Source organism: Vipera berus (assembly GCF_964194415.1).
Source record: "Vipera berus genome assembly, chromosome: 10".
NCBI lineage: Eukaryota > Metazoa > Chordata > Lepidosauria > Squamata > Viperidae > Vipera > Vipera berus.
The window spans coordinates 2642309-2664892 of record NC_138213.1 but is presented as its reverse complement, the minus strand read 5'-3'; the positions used below and the strand labels follow the sequence as shown (position 1 = coordinate 2664892).

Here is a 22584-nt window from a genome sequence, read left to right as displayed (position 1 = left end):
CTCTTCTCTCTCTCTCCCTCTCTTTCTCTCCTCTCTCTCTTTCTCCTCTCCCTCTGTTTCTCCTCTCTCTTTTTTTTCTCTCTCTCTCCTCTCTCTCTCTCTCCCACGCACTTGTATCAGCACAGATTCACCTGCAGTTTTGCCAAAAGCAAAATCCATAAACTGCATGAAGTCAGCGGTTAACGGCAAAAGCAATTAATAGCATATATACTGCACTAAGGGCCGGTGAGCCCTATTTTATGATGCTGGGTCCCAAAACAAACAAACAAAAAGGAAAATTCACACCCATCGTGGCTAGCTAATCATTAAATGCAAACGGCTGCTTAATTATTTGAAAAGATTTTGATCACGTGACCGTGGGGGTGCCGCAACGGTCATAAGTGTGAAAAAGGTCACAAGTCATTTTTTCAGTGCTGTTGTAACTTTGAACGGTCCCTAAAGAAACTGCTGTAAATTGAGGACTGCCTGTGTTAGCACAATGCCGCTTGTTACAAACAGCCATTCCAGCTAATGTCCTAGAAAGATATGAAGAGTCTTATGAATTTCTTCAAATACGTTCAAAATTCATATTTAATTGAAATAATTGATTCCTAGACTTAATTTTTGTTAATTTACACTGCAACCGAAGCTGTTCTGTGACGGTTTATTGGTTGAACATCAGAATAGAAATACAATGGGCCATCCCCTATTAACTTAACGTTGCTAGGCTATTTTAAAAGTAGACTTACATCCCTCCTATTATTTAAACAAAGGGCTAGGATATAATTTATTTTCTAGTTGCACTCTTGTAACAAGGATTGGGTTCTCCCTCCCCCCAAAGAAATAATGCTTCTTCAGATTACATCCCAAGCAAATCCCAGCACCTCTGTTTATTTATAGGCTTTTGAGCAGTGAATATCCTACAATGAAAGATTAAACCCTGTTTAAGCTTGTTTGCGTGGTAAGGGACGGGAATTCCATCCATCTAAAGAATGGTGAACTCTACTGATATTCCTGAAATACAGATGGTTTCCATTGATGAGATAAATCCTTTTTTTTTCCTGGCTCTTAAAAATTGTTGTTCCTCTGAGTTGCATAAGATGTCTTGGTTGTTATTTCAGACTATAATGTATGACAGGAAGAGAGGCTTATATTCTCTGTTGTTCCATCTCCTTTAGACTTCAACAGGACCTTTTATTTATTTTTTTACCAGATTAATGGGGTTAATTTGTTTTGTTTTTATTTTAAAAATCCTGTCTAATTATCTAGCTCTGCTGAAATGTATTCTGTACCATGTTTCCCCCCCCCACCTTCAATTCCCTAAAGAATTCACTCCATCCGAAAGAAAGAAATTTCTCTTCTCCTATTTCATTTTCAGATTGCTCACAGATTTCTTTAGAATGTCTTCTGAGGGTGGTTTTAATCTCATTCTACCACGGGGAATGGCCAAAAAGATTTGGGGGTTACTTTCCATGTTGGTCATCCTTCCATCTCATTGAAAGCTCCTTGGCTACTCATATTTCCTGATCTAAAAAAATAAAATAAAATGAAATGGAAACTCTTGGCAGGTTTCTCAGTTGATATCTGCCCAAGGGATTAAATATTGAAGTGTAGAAAGCCAAGACCACAGGAGAGACAATTGCACAGTTCAGAACAGGACATTTTATTTTTTAAAAAAACTTCTGGTGAAATTCATACCCTGCCTTTGTACTTCTATAGGCACTGAAGGCAACCTCCATGATGAAAATGAAACACAAAACAAAAAGTGTAACCATAAAATAAATGCAATTATAACCAAGATTAAGAGAGAGTTAAAACCACATTCCCTTACCCTATAGACTACAATTACCATATGGGAACTTCATGAAAATGTTCTTAACCTTTCAAAATCCTCATTCTCATACTCATGGATGATGTCTTTGGTGCCATCTCAAAAGATCTGGGAAAGCCCTTGGACACCATAAGAAGAGACAGGCCCTCAAACCATTAGAAAAAGTTGCATTATCTGGAATAGCACCTGTAGTATTAACAATGTCCTTATGCTCCTAGAGCCTTGGGAAGGATCCAGGAGTCAAAAATACCAAATCAATCAGAACTGTTGGGTAGAGTATGAATAAATAGCAATACTAGCAGTAGTAGACATCATCACTATGGTTGATCATGGGAAATATGGGCAGAAGACTTTTTCAGCCTAATCAGGACTCACACGTTAATCTCCCTTAGACACATTAGGTGTCGTAGTGGCACAAATTCCATTACTTAGTCATGAAAGTTAGTTTGGCTGATTAAGAATGCCACTCCTTTCCATGAACCTTAACTGAGTTCTAACAATAGCTGTGGCATCACCAGGAATCAAGCTTGATCAAAGCAGACTTAATTTTGTTGACATTGGCCAATCTCAACAAGCTTCTGTCCTATGACGGGTTCCACTTTGTAAGTATACCCCAAATAATTTGTTACTCTTCTGTGACATCAAAGTGCTTGATACTTTAGACCAGGGGTCTCCCGAGGTGGCAACTTTAAGACTTGTGGACTTCAACTCCCAGAATTCCCCAGCCAGCATTAGGAATTCTGGGAGTTGAAGTCCACAAGGTTTAAAGTTGTCAAATTTGGAGATCCCTATTTTAGATCAGTTAAGGCACTTGGTCTCTCTTTCTGTCCTAGCAGTTGTAACACAACAATAGTGAACACAATAGCTATCTGTTGCCATTTCTTGCTCTTTCAAGATAACTCGCCAGTTTAGCTTGGTCATACAGTGACCTTCTCCAACTAAGGACCTTCCATATAACAAAAGGAAGATGCTCTTATTTGACGTCTTACATAGGCAATAAGACTGGGCTGTTGGTTTGAGCTCAAAGAGGCAAGTGAGTTCATTAAAAAGAAGGCTATCAATTTCTGGAGTATTCCTGTGGCTCAACCCAACTATGAAGTCTATGAGATGGCATTAGTCAGGAAGAGTGAAATTTAGGAGGTCAATTCTAAGAATCGGACAAATCTTTCATATGGAGCCTCAACAATTTATCTGAAATAGAAGCTTTTTTTTCTCCACCAGCCCTTCTGAATACAATGATTCTGACCAGACTGTAGCTAATAATAATAATAATGTTCCCCTTATGTCTCATAGGCCCCATTTCCGAATTGCCTTCCTTCCTTGGATTCGATCCATTTGTTTGTGGGAAAACAGAAACAGATATCAATCTAGCCCTGCTGATTCGTGCCAGGTACATTCCTTCCGAAACTCATCTTTTTTGTGTTGTTGTTGTTTTGGCTGCTCCACGTGTCTTCTGATGGGTATGATGGATGGACCGATGAGGCTCCTGGTTGCCAAGGACAGATCACACCAGTCCTTCCAAACTGAACTGATTTGGGTGTCAACTGACATTCCACGTTGCTTCAGAAAGATATTATTATTTTCGAAGGAAACCCGTGAACTGTAGTTTGGAAATAATTGCAAAAGACATCTAGTTTAAACACAGTGGCTTGGGTGAAATGCCTTTATAAAATTGCAAATGGCACAAAATGTATATACGACTCAAAATTAGTTTAGCTGCCCTGGGTTTCACCCCCAAACTATTGTTCTTTATTCATGTCAGAAGCACCTACAAATTATAGTTATATAACATTCAACACTGAGCAAATAAAATAGGTATAAAAGAGGTCATCCCAAAGGTGCTTTTCCAAAGGCCTTTGTTGGCTCGCCCCCCCCACCTTGAAAAGCTTCTCATCTAAGTGATCTTCAATGACCTTCTTCAGTTCTGAAGGACATTGAAATACAGAACGTGCAAAAAATGTGTAGAATAAGTGACATTCGCCCAGTGTCAAGCCATTTCGACCACATTTTCCCTCACCAACTTGAGGTCTTCCTCTAGGTTGAAGGACATCATACGAACCATACTATGTGTTAGATGGATTGCTCTTCACTACATTCAGACAGAGTTATTCAATTAAATATTTAAACTAATATATTAAAAGCCAGCCATCAACACACCCCAATCGACATCTAAAAAACCACTTACAGCAGACACTCTAAATACCACACACAGAACAGCAAACACACCCTGCTAGAGAGAAGTTCCAGAAAAAGTCCAAAATCTCAGAAGGCAAAACTTTTGGTCCCAGTGACTGAATCAGATCGGATCCTGCTACTTCATCCTGGGACAAGTAGATTCACCTTCATTTGACAGAGTATCACCTAGAGCAGAGGTCCCCAACCTTTGGGGCACCAGGGACCAGTTCCTTGGAGAGAGGTTTTTCCGTGGACTGGAGAGTGCGTGGTTTTGTGTGCTGTCTGCATCCCACGGATGGGGCTTTGCTTGTTTGTGTGGACCAGTTGTTGGCATGCCACGGCCCAGTAGTGGTCCATGGACCGGGGGTTGGGGATCCCTGGTGTAAAGTAGGGGTCTTCAAACTTGGCCCTTTTATGACTGGTGGACTTCAACTCCCAGAATTCCTCAGCCAGTATGCCTGCTCTAGAGAGAGGCCCCATTTTCTTAGATTGTCTCATCCTGGCGCACAATCTATGTGGTGATTTCCATACCAGCCAAGATTGTTCTTGACCAGGTGACAGTCTTGTGGTGGTCCCCAGTTATCCAGTAACACCTTACTCACTTATTTCCATAGATCCTGGGTAGTCTGTGGTGTTTGGTTGTTAGGAAGGGCCGAGAGTTTGAGGAAACTGTTCCCCATTCATTTGCATTGTTAATGTCTGGCTTCTACAGAAGAAATGTAGCTTTCCCTATTACTACAGAACCCAAGCTCACTTAACAACAATAAGCTCTTTATTTTTATTTTATTTATATATCAAATTTAGAGGCCAACCATCTCCCTCACAGAGTGATTACAGGCAATGTACTGTTAAAACATATTGGGTTTTTTTTTTACCACTGTTAAAATTGGAAGAAACGAAGTACAGATCACATGGATTCCATGTTTTGTTAAATGAAAACCAAAGGGACATTTTGTTGATGAAGATTCTCCTTCATCCAGGTCATGGTTGTCCCAAAGATTCTTTTTCAGGAGGCAACTGGACATTCTTGTTTTTCTTTGAAGAAATTTCACTTCTCATCAAAGAAGCTTCTTCAGCTCTGACTGGATGGTGGGGAATGGAAGGATTTATACTCCTTGCGGACAGCAAGAGAGAATGCAAATGACCAGCTGTCTGCAAGGAATATAAATTCTTCCATTTCCATCTAGAGCTGAAGAAGCTTCTTGGATAATAAGCAAAACATCTTCAAAGAAAACCAAGAAAGTCCAGTTGCCTCCTGAAAAAAAACACCTTTGGGTCAAGGGACATTTTTAACTTTTACACAAACTCGTGGAGTCGCTGTGAAATTGTAGAGTTTCTGGCTAGTAATGGGAAGAAATTATGGAAGAAACAAAAGAATCACTACATGTTACACAAAATCTCAGAAGTGTCTTCTCAGGTGGGGCTGGAACTCCTGCCATTCACAAATAAGTCGGTGCAGAAGTCCACTGATTACAGAGCCATGTGTTGTGGGTAATTTTTGTTATGGCTGTAGTTATAAAATTAGAGTCCAATGATTTGATTTCACACCACTAATTATATCCTGGCATGCTGTTTCTAATTATATGTTTTCTCCCAAAGCATTTTTACTGGCTGCTGGGTATAGGCTGTTCATGTTATCCTGCCATTTTAAGTGCATTTTGGAAACTGCCAATTTTCTCTTCTCTGTTAGCCGTTGAACAATGCAAAATTGTGCTGAAGGCAAATAGCCAAGGAAAACAAAGAGGTCACCTAGTTTCTCACCTGTTCCTTGAAGGTATCTAAATGTCAGTATTCTTAACAGATATTTAGCTTTCATTTGAACATCTTCAGTGAAGGAGCAGCCACTGCCTTCCTTGATAATTGGTTCCGCTATTAACTTGCTCGTATTATTGGGGCATTTATCTTAATATTTCACCTGAATCTAACTTCCTGGGTCTTGAGATCATTTATCTATGACTTCTTCTCTGGAATGACATATAATAAGTGCATAGAATTGGGTTAGTGCCATCTAGCGGCTAAATTATATGATAACATTATCCACGCATGACTCTGTTCTTAAGATATTTTAAACTGTTTTATTTTCCCACCACAAACCAGAACTTTGTGGGAGAGACGGAAACCCCACATCAAGACAACATCCGAAAAGTTTTATTTGGGTTCAGTACATAAATTTGAAGATAATTCCATAGCATAATTCCTCATAATTCCATAGCATATGTTTGATCACAGAGTTACCGTTTTCCTCAGATCTCTAGAAAAAAGAGAATTATAGATTGTCCAAGTTAGACTGGCTTCAAATATTTTTTTTAATCCTTTATAAATAAGAACATTTGACTTTTCCAGTGTTTCCGTCACACTGGCTGAAAAAGAAAAGGAACATGAGAATTGCCAATTTCACCGATCAAGAATATTTCTACTGGTGCTCAGAGTACTGGAAATACAGTTTTTATATGATCCGAAGGAGGAACATTGCGAGGAAAGTTAAGCATCCTTGTAATTTTTTGCAGCAGTCACAGAGTGTTTTGCAAGGATAGGCGTGTTTCCTGAGTAACACATCAATGGGCAGCTATAGAGTGTGATCTCTGCATCTAAAAAGACCCACATTCCCCAGTTAGTGATGTTCTACCACCATGGATATTATCTGCAAGAGTAATGTACCCTAATTAACATCTAATGGAGCTGATGCTAGCATTACAGGAAATGTCAGGACATAGTCCAAGGATAAAAGAAATACACAGTCTTATCTATTCAAGGAGTCCTTTGTGCTTTCCTTATTCTTTTAAATCAATAGGGATAGATTGCACAATTAAATTATATCTCATGCAAAATAATAAAAACTTGGCTTTGCTCCAGGCTGCCTTAACCAAACCTTTCTACATTGTAAGCTCTGATAAATAGAGATATCGCCTTGTCTTAAATAACACAAAGTCTCTTATATCTTTGGATCCAATATATTTCTATCCAAAATTCATTTCACTTGGTGGAGAGGTGAAGTTGGTGGGGGGTGGGGTGGGGGGGGCACTTTGTGACTGACATTTATTTACGGTATAATATTTCTTTAAAAATTTGAAGGTCAGATAGATCAGGCTACAGGTAAGAGAGCCCTTGGTTTCAATATGGCAACATGGAGAATGATCTTCAGGTCATTGTTGCTAAGACCTTGAAAAGAATCCACGTAATGTGGATGGTTTGTGTCTCTCTCTCTCTCTCTGTGTGTGTGTGTGTGTGTGTTTTAAAACAAATCTCTTTGGACCACCTTTTACAGTCTACACTTTTCAAAATGTTTACTCAAGGACTGCCATAAACTGCACGCTATTGAACCAAAGATGCAATCCAGGTTGATTTGAGCCAAGCCTTATCAGCATCATATAATCATGATCATGGGAGAAGAGAAACAGAGAGAGAGAGAGAGCAATAAATATACTAGGTCATTTATACCTTGCAACCTCCTGATAATGCTGGGAGAGAGTAAACGGGGTGGGGGTGGGGTGGGGGTGGGGAGCTAGGTAATGATTTGTCATCCGGGGAGCTCAGAGTAGTAGTCAAACCTCTGTGTTAGGAACCCTAGCTGTGATTGACAGCTGGGTTGCGGGGGCCTTGCCCGCCTGTGTTGACAGGAATTATGAGGATTTGTCAAAGCCTAATGGACATGGAAATGCCAGATTATGCTGAGTCTCTCGACTCCTCGTACACCATGCTAGAGTTTGAAAACCTGAGGGTGCTGCCCACAAATTCAGCAGGTGAGGAGATCCGTCTTTCCTCTCTCCAACCAGCCTCTGTTATCTTAGTTGCCCTCTTGGTGGACAAAGGATACGGTGGGGTCGAAGGGTGGATAGTAGCAGCCTGTCCTGGTGAACTTTCTGAGGAACAGAAGTGCTGGGCTGTGGGCTGATACCAGGACCTGGGATTTCGATGGCAGATCAAACTTCTGGATAACTTTCCTGGAGCTGCATGTAGAGAATGTTTCATTAATCGTTCTCAGCAAGATAGCTCTGGCTTCGTTGGACCTAGTAAGGCCAAATACTGGATTAGGATTATGTCTGGATGTCTGTCTTCCTAAAATTGGTGGGTAGATTTCAGAAATAAGGGAATGTCTTTCCTACAAAGGGCCACTGTGTTTGTCAAGAGCCTTTGGTAAACGAGATAGCACACAAAGAGTTGAGCCACCTCATTTAGAGAATGAGCGCATGTAGAAACAGAGCATGAAATAAACAAGGGTTCGTTCGGGTGGGGAAATAGATAATTTAGCAGTCTTGTCTCCATGAAATTACTTTCTCTGCCTACCCACAAATGTCTTTTTCCTCTTGCTGGGGGTGGGGGGGAAGGCCATCTAGAATCCATTGTTGCTCAGCAAACATTGATGTGTTTTTCTTCACAAACTTCCCAGAGAATTAGTATAGCTGGGATTTGTGTCCACTGTTCAAACATTCATATCCATAGGTGCCAGATTATCCACCGGATGATATATATATATATTTTGTGCTCAGTAATCTACAAAGATAATGCTAGAATAAATATGTGACTCTTTAAGGCTGGTGTTAAGTGTCTGGGCTGTTTTACAAAATGTTGTGACTGATGCTTGCCTGTTTTGGAGACTGTAAGAAAGATGGCATTAACGTGATTTTTTCCTTCGGGATATTTTTTTCTTCGTCCACATATATCTTGGCATTCAGTTCTTGTGAACTATACTGTTTATTAATTCAGTGCAAAATCGTACTTCTTTTACTAAGGAAGTATGTGCCTGCTGTTCTGAATCACTGTAGGGCTGGAAGGGACCTTAGAGATCTTCTAGTCCAACACCCCCCCCCCCACAGCCCAAGGCAGGAGACCTTATACCAACCTGGTTGTCAAACTTCTCTTCAAAACTGCCAGCAATGGGTCTGAATCTTGCTAAAAAGCCAACGAGGGCAACAACGATAGAAGTTCCTGGTTGGATGAAAATCTAGAGACTTAAAACGTGAGAAAGAAATACTGGTTTTATGAGAATGGATTGTAAAAGCTATAAGATTTTACAATTGGTTGTTCAGTTCTATAAGCCACAGAAAATCACCTGATAATTTCAGAGTGAATTGGAAAGCTTTTATTTCATTTTTTTAAAAGAACAAAAATATGGACCGCGGGAACAGAGGAAATGGTTTCTTTTGCGTAGAATTGCCAATCCTAACTTCCGAGCAACATTTTGGAGTTTGAGGAGACCAAGGGTGTTTTCCAACAGGAAGTCAGGGGTTAAGTTGAAAACCCAGGCCTACAGAATGCAGGAAGTCCTTGAGCCTGAAACTTCTGTTGCTAAGTGAGACAATTGTTAAGTGAGTTTTGCCCCATTTGACAACCTTTTCTGCCACAGTGAATCACTGCAGTTGTTAAGTTAGTAACACGGTTGTGAAGTGAATCTGGCTTCCCCAGTTGCTTGTCAGAAGGTCCCCAAAAGGGGATCGATCACATGACACTGCAACTGTCAAAAATATGAGTCAGTTGCCAAGCATCTGAATTTTGATCACATGACCTTGGGGATGCTGCAACGGTCGTAAGCGCGAAAACGGTAATAAGTCACTAGTTGTTGTAACTTCAAGCAGTCAGTAAACAAACTTGTAAGCTGAGGATTTCCTGTAATAACATATTTCAGAGGCAAGTTCTTTTACACCCGGGCCTTGCTTACCCACATTTTTTTTACAGTAATTTGACTGAAATATCCATTTTTTTGGCATTATACCTAGACGTCCTGAGATTGTGATTTTTATGCAAATCCATTTTCATGGGCTGGTTTTAGATATCAGTCATCTTTGTGCCTATTAAATGGGAAACCCAGATGGAATATGAACTGACAATCCATCTCCTCCCAGGTGGGGCTGAATTTAAATTTCTGCACTAAGCCTAAAGGCTCCTTTCAATCCAATTCAGTTCATTCCCTTTTTGTTTCATCGATTGATTGATTGAATTTATACAGCTGCCCATCTCACGCAGATGCGCCCCTGTGAACACATTTCGTTCCCTTTCTGCGACAAAATGCCTCTGAATTTCTCTCGGTTTCCAAAAGACTAGAATCTTGATGTACGGTAAAAGTTCACGTTGTAAACGCCACACGCTAGACTTTCCTAAAGGTGAAGGCTGTTTCCAGCAGGTACTGTTGTATTTGCTTATGAGCTAATAAGTAAACCAGCTTGCTCAGGAACTAGCTGTTTTGAAATTAACGTGTTTGCCTTGGGTAAGCACCCTCTTGAAAAATTGGTCAAAACAGCTTTAGAGAAGTGGAGCCAAAAGGGTCAGTTCTGGACCAATCCTGTTGATGTAATCGAAGAGGTCTGTCCAAGAACTTTACATGATGCACTAAGGAAAAAGTTCTCGCAAAATTTAGGGAAAGGAATAGAGGAGAGTCCAGTGAAGGAAGCAATTCCAAGCAATTAGAGGAGGGATCCTGGGCAAGTGAGTGTAAAGAAAATGTCTTTTGCCAGCATTTTTAATTCTTTGTAAGGTTTGACGGTAGGAATGGACAGAATAATAGAGTGGGAAGGGACCTTGGAGGTCATCTAGTTCAACCCGCTGCTCAAGCAGGAGAACCTACACCATTTCAGGCAAATGGCCATCCAGTCTCTTCTTAAAAACTTCCAGTGTTGGAGCATTCACAGCTTCTGGAGGCAGGTTGTTCCAATAGTTAATTGTTCTGACTGTCAGGAAATTTCTTGCTAAAGGCAATTCCGTTTCAGCGGCTTATTTCATTTTCTACTGAAGGTTCACTGTGATTTTTCTGCTGCTTCCAACATTTCTCTCTCTCTCTTCTCTAGACTCTCTTCTCTTCTGGTCTTCGACTTGCCACGTTTTGCTTAGTGACAGTTCAGAGTTACAAACAGCGGTGAGGAAAAGTGCCTTATGACAGTTTTTCACACTTGTGACCATTGCAGCATGTGATAAAAACTCAGACGCTTGGCAACTGGCATGTGCTTAGGAGGCCTGCTGGGTCATGTGATCATCTTTTGTGATGTTCTGACAAGCAAAGAGGATGGGGAAGCCAGATTCACTTAACAACCGTGTTACTAATACCATCTGCAGGGATTCACTTAACAACCATGACAAGAACGGTCATACAATGGGGCAAAATTCACTTAGCAAACATCTCACTTAGCAACCAAAATTTGGGGCTCCGTTGTGGTGAAAAGGCAAGGGCTACCTGTATTGGATTGGGTTGTTGTTATCTTTATTGGTCCATATCATTCTTAATAATGGCGATCGGCCATCTTGACCTTTTGACAGGATGCCTGCCTGACAGCCTTTTTTCCCCCCGTAGAGGCCCTTGTCTCGGAGACCGGCAACAATGGCTTACTTGCCAATGGGATTAACTCGTTGTGCGCCATCTGTGGGGACCGCGCAACTGGGAAGCATTACGGTGCTTCCAGCTGCGATGGCTGCAAAGGGTTCTTCAGACGGAGCGTCCGGAAGAATCACATGTATTCATGCAGGTATAAAAATGCTGTCGTTTTTCAGGGAATTCTGGGAAATTTCCACTTCCTTCCAAGTGTTTCTCAACCTTAGAGGCTTGAAGAGGAATGGCCCTCAACTTCCAGAATTCTGGGAGTCGAAGTCCACACTTCTTCAAGTACACACTAGTGTGTTGTGTGTGAAGAGGAAGTCCGCATATCTTCAAGCCTACTGGCTGTGGAATTTTGGGAGTTGAAGTCCATAGATCTTCACATGACACAACCGTTAGTAGCCCTGGGAAACATCTTAGTTTCTCCCAAGCATAAACTTTGTCCTTAGCTATTTCTTAGAAGAGGTAATGATTTACAAGGGCAATAAATGAAGGAAAGCAGAATCACCCTAATATAATTTCCTCATATTTTTTAGGAAAATTCCAAGGAAAGACAGGAAAATGTGCTATGTGTTTTGCTAAAGCAGCCCTAAAAAAATTACCAATCCAGGTTGGGAAATAAATTGTTCTCTTTCCTCAAAATTGACCTCTTTTCCGTTCCAGGTTCAGCCGACAATGTGTGATCGACAAGGACAAGAGAAACCAGTGCCGATATTGCCGTCTGAAAAAATGCTTCCGAGCAGGAATGAAAAAGGAAGGTAATCTCCTCCAACTGTTTCAGAGTGTGATATGGTCCGTTTTGTGTTGCTGGCTGTGTAATCTCTCTATCCTCTGGATGAGACAATGACTCAGAGTAAGTTCCACGTAAGCAATACTCCGTCAGTATCTTTTATGAGTCACAAATGAGCAAGGAAGGAAGGTCTTTTTCCAAACGTTTCAAGATCCAGATTAACCCAGATTAATCTTGCTCCCCTGAGTTATAATCAGAGGGGCAGAAAAAGCTCTGATGCTCTAATGAAAATTTCTGCCGACTCCAGAGACCCCCAAATTCCTCAATTCTCCTGCCTGAAACTTCTCCCTTCATCGCAATGCATTAGTCTACCCTGTCCAGCATCTAAGCAGCTTTGCATGAGGATACTATGCCAGCAAAACAATGACACTCCGAAGACAAACATGAATTTTCTGAATGTAGGTCCGCAGCACATGATAAATTGCATCTCCTTGTGCATAAGGGGGGGGGCAGGAAATGAGCCTGTGATTTATGGTTTTGATGAGTAGACAGGATATATTTCAGAAAGAAGGGAGTTATGTTGTCACCACAGAGTAAGGAGTAAATTTGAAATGAGTGTCCTGTAAAGATTGGAAGCTGTAGGACACCCTGGATTCATTTCCTTCCTTGTGCTGAAAAGATTAGATTAGATAACCTTTATTGTCATTTTTTTCCTGTGGGCACAGCGGCACACATTAAAAATGAAATTTAGTTGCTTGCTCTCAAGCGTACACATACATAACACAAATTTAAAACATACTATATACAACACATGTATAGACCTATAGCCTTACGTATACGTAACATATAAATATTAGATATTAAAACTCTTATTTGGACCTCTTGGGCCACCCACATTTTCTTGGGAATCCTGTATTTAATCTAGTAGGCAAATGATGAAATAAAGTTCATGGCAATCCACCTAATACAGGCAGTCCTCAAATTATAACCCCAACTGAGGTCAGAATTTAGGTCGCTAAGTGAGAATTTTGTTAAGTGAGTCTTGCCAACGTTTTATGACTTTTCTTGCCCCGTTTGTTGAGGGAACCACCGCAGTTGTTAAATTAGTCACCCGGTTGTTAAGCTCTGACTTTGCTTGTCAGAAGGTCGCAAAAGGGGATCACGTGACCCCGGGACGCTGCAGCTGTCGTCAATATGAACCAGTTGCCAAGCGTCTGAATTCTGATCACGTGACCCTGGGGATGCTGCAATGGTCATATGTGTGAAAAGCGGTTGCAAATAATTTATTTCAGTGCTGTTGTAACTAAATGAATTGTGGCAAGTCAAGGGCTACCTGCATAAGGAAGGGGCTACTTAAGTCCATTTAAGTCTTCCCTGGGAAGCATCTTTGGCAGGATTCACTTCCGCACCCAGAAGAGTGAAACCTCAGCTAGACGTTCCCGAACGATGGCACAACTTGATTGATTGTCTGATCCATCGACTGAAGGGTCGTTCCCTGGGCAGGCGGCCAATTCTTCAATCTCTCTTTCTTTCTTCCCTGCCAAAAAGCTGTACAGAACGAACGGGACAGGATCAGCATCCGGCGAAGCAGCTATGAAGACAACGGGGCACTGTCCATCACCATCCTCACCCAGGCAGAAGGAATGGCACAGCAGGTAGGAGGAGGAGGAGGAGGAGAAGGAGGAGGAGAAATAAATAAATAATGCACTTTCCCCAGATCTTCTTGCAGTTCCTTAACTGTGCATTTATTTTAGTGCCCCGTTTATTTCTAATAGATAGCTTTGCACTCAACTCCCCAGGTGGGTTTTTCTACCCAGCCAGAATTTGTTTTGATCTATTTCAACTCTAAAAGTGGAAGGATCTGTTTGCAGTGGGGAGGGAGGGTTGCATTCTTATTTTTAACTCAGAATGTTAATGGAATGCTTGTGATACATTGCCACCTGCTGGAGCTAGGGGGCCTATGTGAGCTTATTATGCCCAAATAAACGGAGTGGTATACATACATACATACATACATACATATCTACATGTACATGTACAAGTACACATACATACATACGTACATGGAGTAGGGAAGGGAAAATGTATTGCTTTGATGTTTCCAGTGTTGTTGTTCATTTCTGAAAATGTGCCCATTGCATTTGCACATGTTTTCATCTGTAAATTTAATTACCGTTTCCATTTAATCTAAGGCTCATTTAAAAAATGCATTGAAATGGGCATGCATGCTGAAGAATATTTCCCCAAACATAGGCATTTCTGTTGTTTTGAGTAGTGCACCTTTTACAATCTAATTTCTTCAATATAATGCGCATTTGCCTTCCCCCCCCTCTCTCTCTCTCTTTCTTTCTTTCTTTCTTTCTTTCTTTCTTTCTTTCTTTCTTTCTTTCTTTCTTTCTTTCTTTCTTTCTTTCTTTCTTTTTCTTTCTTTCTTCTTTCTTTCTTTCTTCTTTCTTTCTTTCTTTCTTTCTTTCTTTCTTTCTTTCTTTCTTTCTTTCTTTCTTTCTTTCTTTCTTTCTCTCTCTCTCTCTTTCTTTCTTTCTTTCTTTCTTTCTTTCTTTCTTTCTTTCTTTCTTTCTTTCTCTCTTTCTTTCTTTCTTTCTTTCCTGTTTTTCTCTCTCATCTTTATACAGACTGTTTCTTAAGACTTAACCCTGGCTATTTGCACTGCAAAATGTGGATTTGGCAGGATAGCATCATCTCTTCGTTTATTTGTTCATCAGTACAAAATTAGTTTTTTGCATACAGTTGGAAAGTAAATGAATGTCTCTCCTTTCTCTATTCTGGAAAAGGAGGGGAAGGAAGAACGAAAGGGCAAGGGGAAAGGGAGAGCTTTAGTGCCCTGAGGAGGGTGTGTGTGTGTGGTTACCCGGCCTCTTGTCTTGCAGTATTCAGCTCTCCGTCCTGTGCACAACGCAGAGATCGCCATGAAGAAAATTGCCACGATCAACGACGTGTGTGAATCGATGAAGCAGCAGCTTTTAGCCCTGGTGGAATGGGCAAAATGCATCCCCGTGTTCTGTGAGCTTCCCCTGGACGATCAGGTGAGCAGAGGACCTTCTTTTGCCCAGTTTGACGCTCCTAAATGGTTCCTCCTGCACAAGGGCGGTTGGTGAACTTCCTAACTCGAACGCTGAACAGTTTGTTTCTTTACAAACGGTTTTGAAGATGTGGGTTCCTCAAGTAGGCAATAACACCTTCTGTCTCTTGCAATTTTCAGGTTGCCTTGCTAAGAGCCCACGCAGGGGAACATCTCTTGCTGGGAGTTGCAAAGCGCTCCATTCCATACACAAATTTTCTCTTACTAGGTAAAAAGAAATTTTCTCTTCTTAGGTTAAAAAAAAACCTTTCACCCTTCGGCTCCCACCGAGCTGCTCAACCCCTTGACTGTTGCAAGGGGCCCATTGGGGTTTGGGATAATGAATCAGGGGTGGTGTCCGGGGTCGGTGGGCTTGGCCAGCTGCAGAAGGCCAACAGAGCAAGTCTTTCTCACCAGCTCCAGGATATTCTTCATTAACAGTTTGAAGCAAGCTTGATGAGGTCTTGTATGGAAAAGGCCCCCCTCTCTGCCCGGTCAGAAGCAATCTCACTTGGTCATCTGGAAGTTCTTGCACCGTGATTTGGGGCAGCGTTTCTCAACCTCAGCGACTTTGAGATGTGTGGACTTCAACTCCCCAAATTCTGCTATGCTCGGAGTTGAAGGCCACACCTCTTAAAGTTGAAATCCAGGGGATGAAGTCCACGTATCTTAAAACTGTTAAGGTTGGGAAACACTGATTTAGAGCGTAACTCTTCTCCACTTCGTCATGCATCTTTTCATAAAACTGTGACTTGTGTCACTATTTCAGTCACCTCCACCCATCACCTAGGTCTTCTTTGGACCAGCCCCGTTGACATATACTGCGAGAACATTGCAAGTGATCAACTGATCCTTCTCAGATAATAATAATAATAATAATAATAATAATAATAATAATAATAATAATAATAATAATAATAATAATAATAATAATAATAATAATAATAATAATAATAATTAGTAGTAGTAGTAGTAGTAGTAGTAGTAGTAGTTGGAAGGGACCTTGGAGGTCATCTAGTCCAACCCCCTGCTAAGGCAGGAAACCCTATACCATTTCAGACAAATATTGATCTTTAAGAGCAATAACCCTTAGATTTATATACCACTTCACAGTGCTTTACAGTCCTCTCTAAGTGGTTTACAGAGTCAGCATAGTCCTCATTTTACTGACCTCAGAAGGGTGGAAGGCTGAGTCAACCTTGAGCCTGGTGAGATTCAAACTGCCAAACTGCTGGCAACCGGCCGTCGGCAGAAGTAGCCTGCATTACTGGATTCTAAACCCCTGCGCCACCACGGCTCATCTTTAAGGGCATTAGGCTGTGGCCTATGGACCATCCTTAACCATGGGTTGATTATGGCTCAGGGAAGCTTAATCCAAGTGGCTTACTTCACATCACAGATAATGTGCTATGCTCCAAGCAATCCACATGAAAACCTTGTGTTATGTGTGAACCCTATCGAGGGAAAGAGGGAGGATTAAATTGCCAGAATGATAGATGAAGTGCTTCTGTTTCTTAACGCTTGGAAAAATCGGTGTAAATATGTATGTCCCTTTATTAGCTGGAGCCATCACGATCATAAGCCTCACAACATTCCTTCCTCTTCCTCTTCCATAGGCAATGACTTCATCATCCCCATGCAATGTCCAGAGCTTGAAATTGCCCGAGTGGCGATCAGGATCCTGGACGAGCTGGTGAAGCCCTTACGGGAAATTCAGATCGACGAGAATGAATATGCCTGCCTTAAAGCCATAGTCTTTTTTGATCCAGGTACTTTCCCCACCCCCTTCACATCATCCCGAGTTTGATTAAAAACTCCCTTTGGTTACCAATGGATGATAGGGATTGACAGGACAATGTCTATGGAGATCCACGGTGCTCCAGGTCATGGTTGTCCCAAAGGGGCTTTTTCAAGAGACGAAAGGATTTTCTGTCTTTTCCCCTCTAGATGTTTTAGAACAGACATGTCAAACACAAGGCCCGGGGGCCGGATCCGGCCCATGAATTGGTTTCATGCGGCCCACGAAGCCATCCTGGAAACAGTGAGGGAACGGCCCCCACTGCCTTGGCCCTGACCCAAAGACCCTCCTCCTGCCAGAGACCCCCAGATCTGTCCCACTCCTGCCCAGGCCCCCATAGGCACCCTTGATGCCAATGATGTAGAGCTGGCCACGCCCACCCAGTAGGCCATACGTACTCTAGCCACGCCCACCCAGTAGGCCACGCCCACCCAGCCCCCTGAGGGCAACCACAATGCTGATGCGGCCCTCAATGAAATTGAGTTTGACACCCGTTTTAGAAGCTCCTTCAGTTCAGTTCCTCAAAGCAGCAAGTTTTTAATGCCGACAGCCTACTCTCTTTTACTTAGATACGGTTCGGGAGCCACAGCCTTGCAACTTCTACCTGAAGTAAACACTGCTCCTCCTTACTCTCTCTCTTTTTGGGTTGCTAATATAATAAGTTTTTGTAATGGTGTCAGCAAACAAAGGAAGCTTACTACTCTAAAAAAAACACAACAACCTGAAGAAGCTTTTCGGATGAGAAGCGAGACCTCTTCAAGGAAAAACAAAGGAAAGTCCAGTTGTCTCGTGGAATAAGCACTTTTGGGACAATTGATAGGACAAGCTTCCTGTGGGTATCTTGGCTTCGTTGTCTTAAAAGTTCCCTTTGTCCTGAACCAAAGTTAATTTTCTATTGCTTTTGCCTCTCCTGGTGATTTTCCTTCCCGGTCATGTTCCCACCGTAATCGTGGCTGACCACATTTGCTGACGTTCATCCCCATCTGCCTTGTTTCTCCCCTTTCTCCTTGCCCCAGACTGCAAAGGGCTGAGCGATCCAGGGAAAGTCAAGAATATGCGTTTCCAGGTCCAGGTCAACCTGGAGGATTACATCAATGACCGTCAATATGACTCCCGGGGAAGGTTCAGCGACATCCTCCTACTGCTCCCTCCGCTGCAGAGCATCACCTGGCAGATGATAGAGCAAGTTCAGTTCGCCAAACTCTTCGGCATGGCCAGGATTGACAGCTTGCTGCAAGAAATGCTTCTTGGAGGTACAACCTGGGTGCAGATGTGAAGGGCCTGGAGTAGGAACCAGGGGACCCAGGTTCTGCTCCTCCTTCAGAAGCTTTCTGAGGAACCTATTAGGTTGTCCCTCTCACACAGACCAACCCACCCCACAAGGTGGTGGTTGCGGAGAAAACACAACTAGGGATGCTTCATTGACCATCTCGACCGGCTGCAAGAAAAGTGGGATAACAAAAGTAGCTTTGGGCTTGGGTCTATACACAATACCTTTAACCAGCAGTCCTGTTCACCTATCTCTGTTCGGCTTGGCTAGTTTTAACCCTCCAAGGGCATTCAGATGGATCTCGGCATCGAAAAAAGAGCTGGAACCAAGTTGAATTGGTGATTACAGGGGAAAAAAAGATGTTGTTATGGCTTCCTTACACACCAGGCCACTTCGTTAAATCCCAAAATAATTATACAGGAGCAAAAGAGTCCAAACTGCCCCCAAATCCACCAATTGTGTGGAAGGCTTGGGGGTTCATTCCAAACCTGTTTTTTTTTTTTTTGCAGAGATGATGAACCTAGATAGCCGTATAACAGGGCTGTCTAAGCTTGGCAATTATTAAGACTTTCTTCTTGTGCAGGAACAAGCATGGATATGCCCCAATACCAGCCAGGTCCTTCCAGCCATAATATGGAGCCTCTTCCAGGTCACATCGTGCTGCCTAACACAATCGGCTCAGTCATTCACACTATTTCAGTCTGTAGGTATCCAGTTTCTCAATGTTTCAACTGGGAAATTGTGGTTGAACCTTGACCATTGACCCAAAGGATACAAATGCTTGGAATATACAAGAAGACCAGAGTGGGTGGGTGGTACAGAATGGATGAAAGGGTGGTGATCAAGGATAGTAGCAGGAAGACAGTAGATAAGGAGTGGATCCATTGAGTAATAGGATCTACCGAACATATCACGAAGGACTTTTTTGAAGGCTTATATGCATGAGAAGTAATTATCATGTTCATCTTTTCTTCTACAGCTTCACCAGAAACTTCGCTCCCTTCTCCTTCCACCAGCACAGGAAGTGAAGATTACAAACTGGGTCCCACGCCTGGATCCGAAATCCCAACAACCCTTTTGCCTCAGGTGGTCATCCCCAAACAAGAGATCCTCTAGGAAATCCACTCTTTATTTTTTTAGTTGTCCCTTTTTGAATTCAACAAGCTTTGTTCTCATAATGGCAGCCAACACTGCTAGGTTTCCCGCCCAACCAAATCATTTTGCATCTCACTTGAGTCCTCCCCAAGATCCCACAACATTATTAGCATAGCAGGTGCAAACTATCATATAAAACATTGGCAGTGAAGTGGTTTGTTTTCTGTTACACTCCCATCTATTGTGTTGTGGTGGAAACACCAGGACTGGTTTGGATGGAACACCAAATGGAGATTACCTCTGTGCAGGTCTTAAAACCAGTTTGATGGCCATAGTCCAATAATAGTTCTAGTTGAGAGATACATACATATGATCGGCATACTCCCAGGACATAACCTAAATTTTTGAGATTCCTCTTACCATTTGTAAAAATATGTATATCAATGTTTGAACAAAATAAATTGTACTTAAAAGTCTTCAGGCAATATATCATGTTAATACTTCAGAATGGCCATTTATGGCTTGTGGGAAAGTTAGGTCTTCACAGGAGGCTCAAGTGTGCGCTTAAATCAATCAATCAATCAATCAATCAATCAATCAATCAATCAATCAATCAATCAGAATAGAGCTGGAAGGGGCCTTGGAGGTCTTCTGATCCAACCCCTGCTCAAGCAGAAGACTCTGTAACATTTCAGATAGTCTTTTCTTAAAAACCTCCAGTGATGAAGCACCCAGAACTCCCCTGGAGTAACGTCTCCACACCCATAAAGTAAATCAAAGCTGCCATTTGCCTGGTGATGATCAACCAACCTTCAATCGGTTAACATTATTCCACATTTTTATTAAAAAAAATTACAACAGAACAAGGATCTGAAAACCAAGGAACTTCTTTTCCATCCATTCCACGCACATATTTGCTAAATCACAGACATAATCGGCTGCATGATCTGCTGAGTTTCAGAAGGACAGCCCCACCAGAGGCGGCCTATATGAGTAAGGTCCTTAAAGGTCAATATACCTAATTCTCAAATGGCAGAACTGAAACCGCAACAAGATCTTGAACCTGATCCTTTTTTCACTTTTATTTTTGTCATATGTTGCATTTGCTCCCATTGGCAGTTTCCTCCAGGATTAACCTCAAACTAAGACCGAGCTGTCTAAATTCTGTTCACATGACTGAGAAGAGTTTGCTAAGATGTACCAAGCACACCTTGGCCGGATTCTGTAAATGCTCAATATTTCTTCAGCACGGCAGATGTCAAAAATGGCAAGCGGTACCAACCGTTGTTATCAGGGGAAATACTCATGGATAGCTTTATATGCGTATTAGTCTGAAACGCCTCTTAAGAATGGAGGATTGGATTCCTCCTTAACACCATGGTGGACGTACTGGTAGATCAAGTTCTCTCAGAAAGGAGAAGAAACACTAGATTTGGCTTGTAAATGGAGAAACACCTACATCTTCTTAAAAACGTGCCCAAGGGAAGAGCTGTGGTTTTGCCTCTCTTCTTCCTCCTCACCTCTGTTCCATCAATTCTGTATGTTTTTAAATGTCGACATGCCCCAGTAGGGATGTTAGGAGAATCCCACACAACAGCAGCACCCTCTGGGACCCATAACTTGTAACATGCAACCCGACTCACAAAAAAAGATAAGGCACTATACAACAAGCAGCTAAAGAGGCGAGCTAAACGTTGTCTGCCCAAATCCACAGGCAAATGAGAAAAACGGGACTTCAGGTGAGGGTCATCCACAAGAAGAGGGATCCAGTGTTGAGTGACAGGAACCATATCTTTCTACAGTGCTATGGTTAAAAGGAGTCCCTCTGGATTTTTAGTCTTTACCGAGTCTAGGGGGGTGATGCCCATTTCCGTTTCAAGGCCGTTGAGCCAGAGCTGCCTGAAGACATTTTCTGTGGTCATGTGCCCAGCACATGACGGAGTGCTATTCCCTTCCTACCGAAGTGATACCTATTTATCTACTCACACTTGCATGCTTTCGAACTGCTAGGTTGACAGGAGCTGAGGTGAGGACAGGGGCTCACTCCGTCGCGCGCTGCTAGGGTCTCGAACCTGGGCTGCCAACTTTAACCGCTAAGCCACTGTGCCACCCTCCAAATGCTGATGGAAGGAATCGGAAATGCTTCATCAACACCAAGAGAACTTCACTCAACTCAAAATCTTCTCTAAGAGATCAACCAGACTCAGGAGTGTCCACCCAAGCCCTCCATAATCCATACATCTCAGTGTGCAAATGCAGTTCTGGTGAACCTGTATCTCAACCTCGGGTGCATAAGTACGTGAAGTGCCAACACTCGTGTGACACCTTCATCATATGGGTATCCTCCAGCCGCCCCCGTAGATGCCCAGCGATGGGGTAGAAGCATGCGATGCCATTACAGAACAAAAAAACTCATCCCTTTTAAGAGTTAGGACAACTCTTAAAGGCAGCTCTTTTATATGTGTGTGTGTGTGTGTGTGTATTATTTTTTTTACTTGCTAACAAAGAATAAAGGAAGCCAAAAAATGTACACAAATATGAGCTGCCACTGCTGTGGCTACTGCCTGTCGATGGCCTTGGGCTAGGCTGAAACAGGAAATAAGATTTGTCCCGTGTGTATATATATATATATATATATATATATATATATATATATATATATATATATATATATATATATATATATATATATATATATATATATATATATATATATAAATATAAAAAATCAGGATACACACACATACTCAAGAGCCGCGCTGAATCTTCTGGTTACAAGGAGGCTGCAGAGGGGGCAATCTTTTTGCTTTTTTTACTTTAAGCATAATCTAAGCATAATTACCATTAGGGAACGAGTGGAATTTCATGACCAATCTGAATCCTAGGTGAACTTAAAACGCCCACATGCCTTTCCTGGGGTATTTCCTCAATATAGCGTCTTTTCAACCTCTAAGAACCTTTCCTTAGCATATAGTGTTTCTCCACCATGGCAACTTTTAAAACACCTGGAATTCAACTTCTAGAATTCCCCACAGCCAGCCACAGGTCACTAAACGAACGGTTGCAAGTCAAGGACTACCTGTATACTCTCGTGACACTGATCTAAGGCAGCTTCTTCAAAAACAAATGGACTGACTTGAGAAGCGTCGGAGAGACGCCCTTCCAAACTAACTCCGGCTGAACTTCAAAAGAGACTTCCTTTCCAACAACCGGTTCTGCCGAGTTCCTAGCACTGCTTCCCGTAGCCGGGGGAAGTTTGTGAAAAACCTGCTGGCCTAACTTGACATGTCACCCGTTGCTTGGTGGCATGAAAAAGATAACGCAGAG

At 42.1% G+C, this 22584-nt stretch overlaps 2 protein-coding genes across 4 annotated transcripts in view; one reads left to right on the top strand and one right to left on the bottom strand.

The window, feature by feature from the left end:
* Positions 1–7607: 7607 nt before the first annotated feature.
* On the top strand, positions 7608–19278 carry LOC308672534 (hepatocyte nuclear factor 4-beta-like; the record flags this gene model as incomplete). 3 transcript variants are annotated; one of them, XM_081335533.1, is made up of 10 exons in its annotated part: positions 7608–7725; positions 11265–11436; positions 11949–12043; positions 13564–13670; positions 14904–15059; positions 15236–15323; positions 16711–16863; positions 17909–18145; positions 18746–18865; positions 19142–19278. In XM_081335533.1, 10 exons carry the CDS (start codon positions 7608–7610, stop codon positions 19276–19278), a joined length of 1383 nt encoding a protein of 460 aa, XP_081191659.1. The 3 variants fall into 3 exon arrangements, with proteins under 3 accessions (XP_081191659.1, XP_081191658.1, XP_081191657.1); XM_081335532.1 differs by having other exon boundaries at positions 18731–18865; XM_081335531.1 differs by having other exon boundaries at positions 11247–11436.
* Positions 8872–22584, bottom strand: part of ZDHHC7 (zDHHC palmitoyltransferase 7) — a 28130-nt gene continuing 14417 nt past the window's right edge. Inside the window, exon 8 of the transcript XR_014027445.1 lies at positions 8872–8934. The gene's annotated coding sequence lies outside the window, so the exon portion shown is untranslated. The remainder of the gene's footprint in view (positions 8935–22584) is intronic.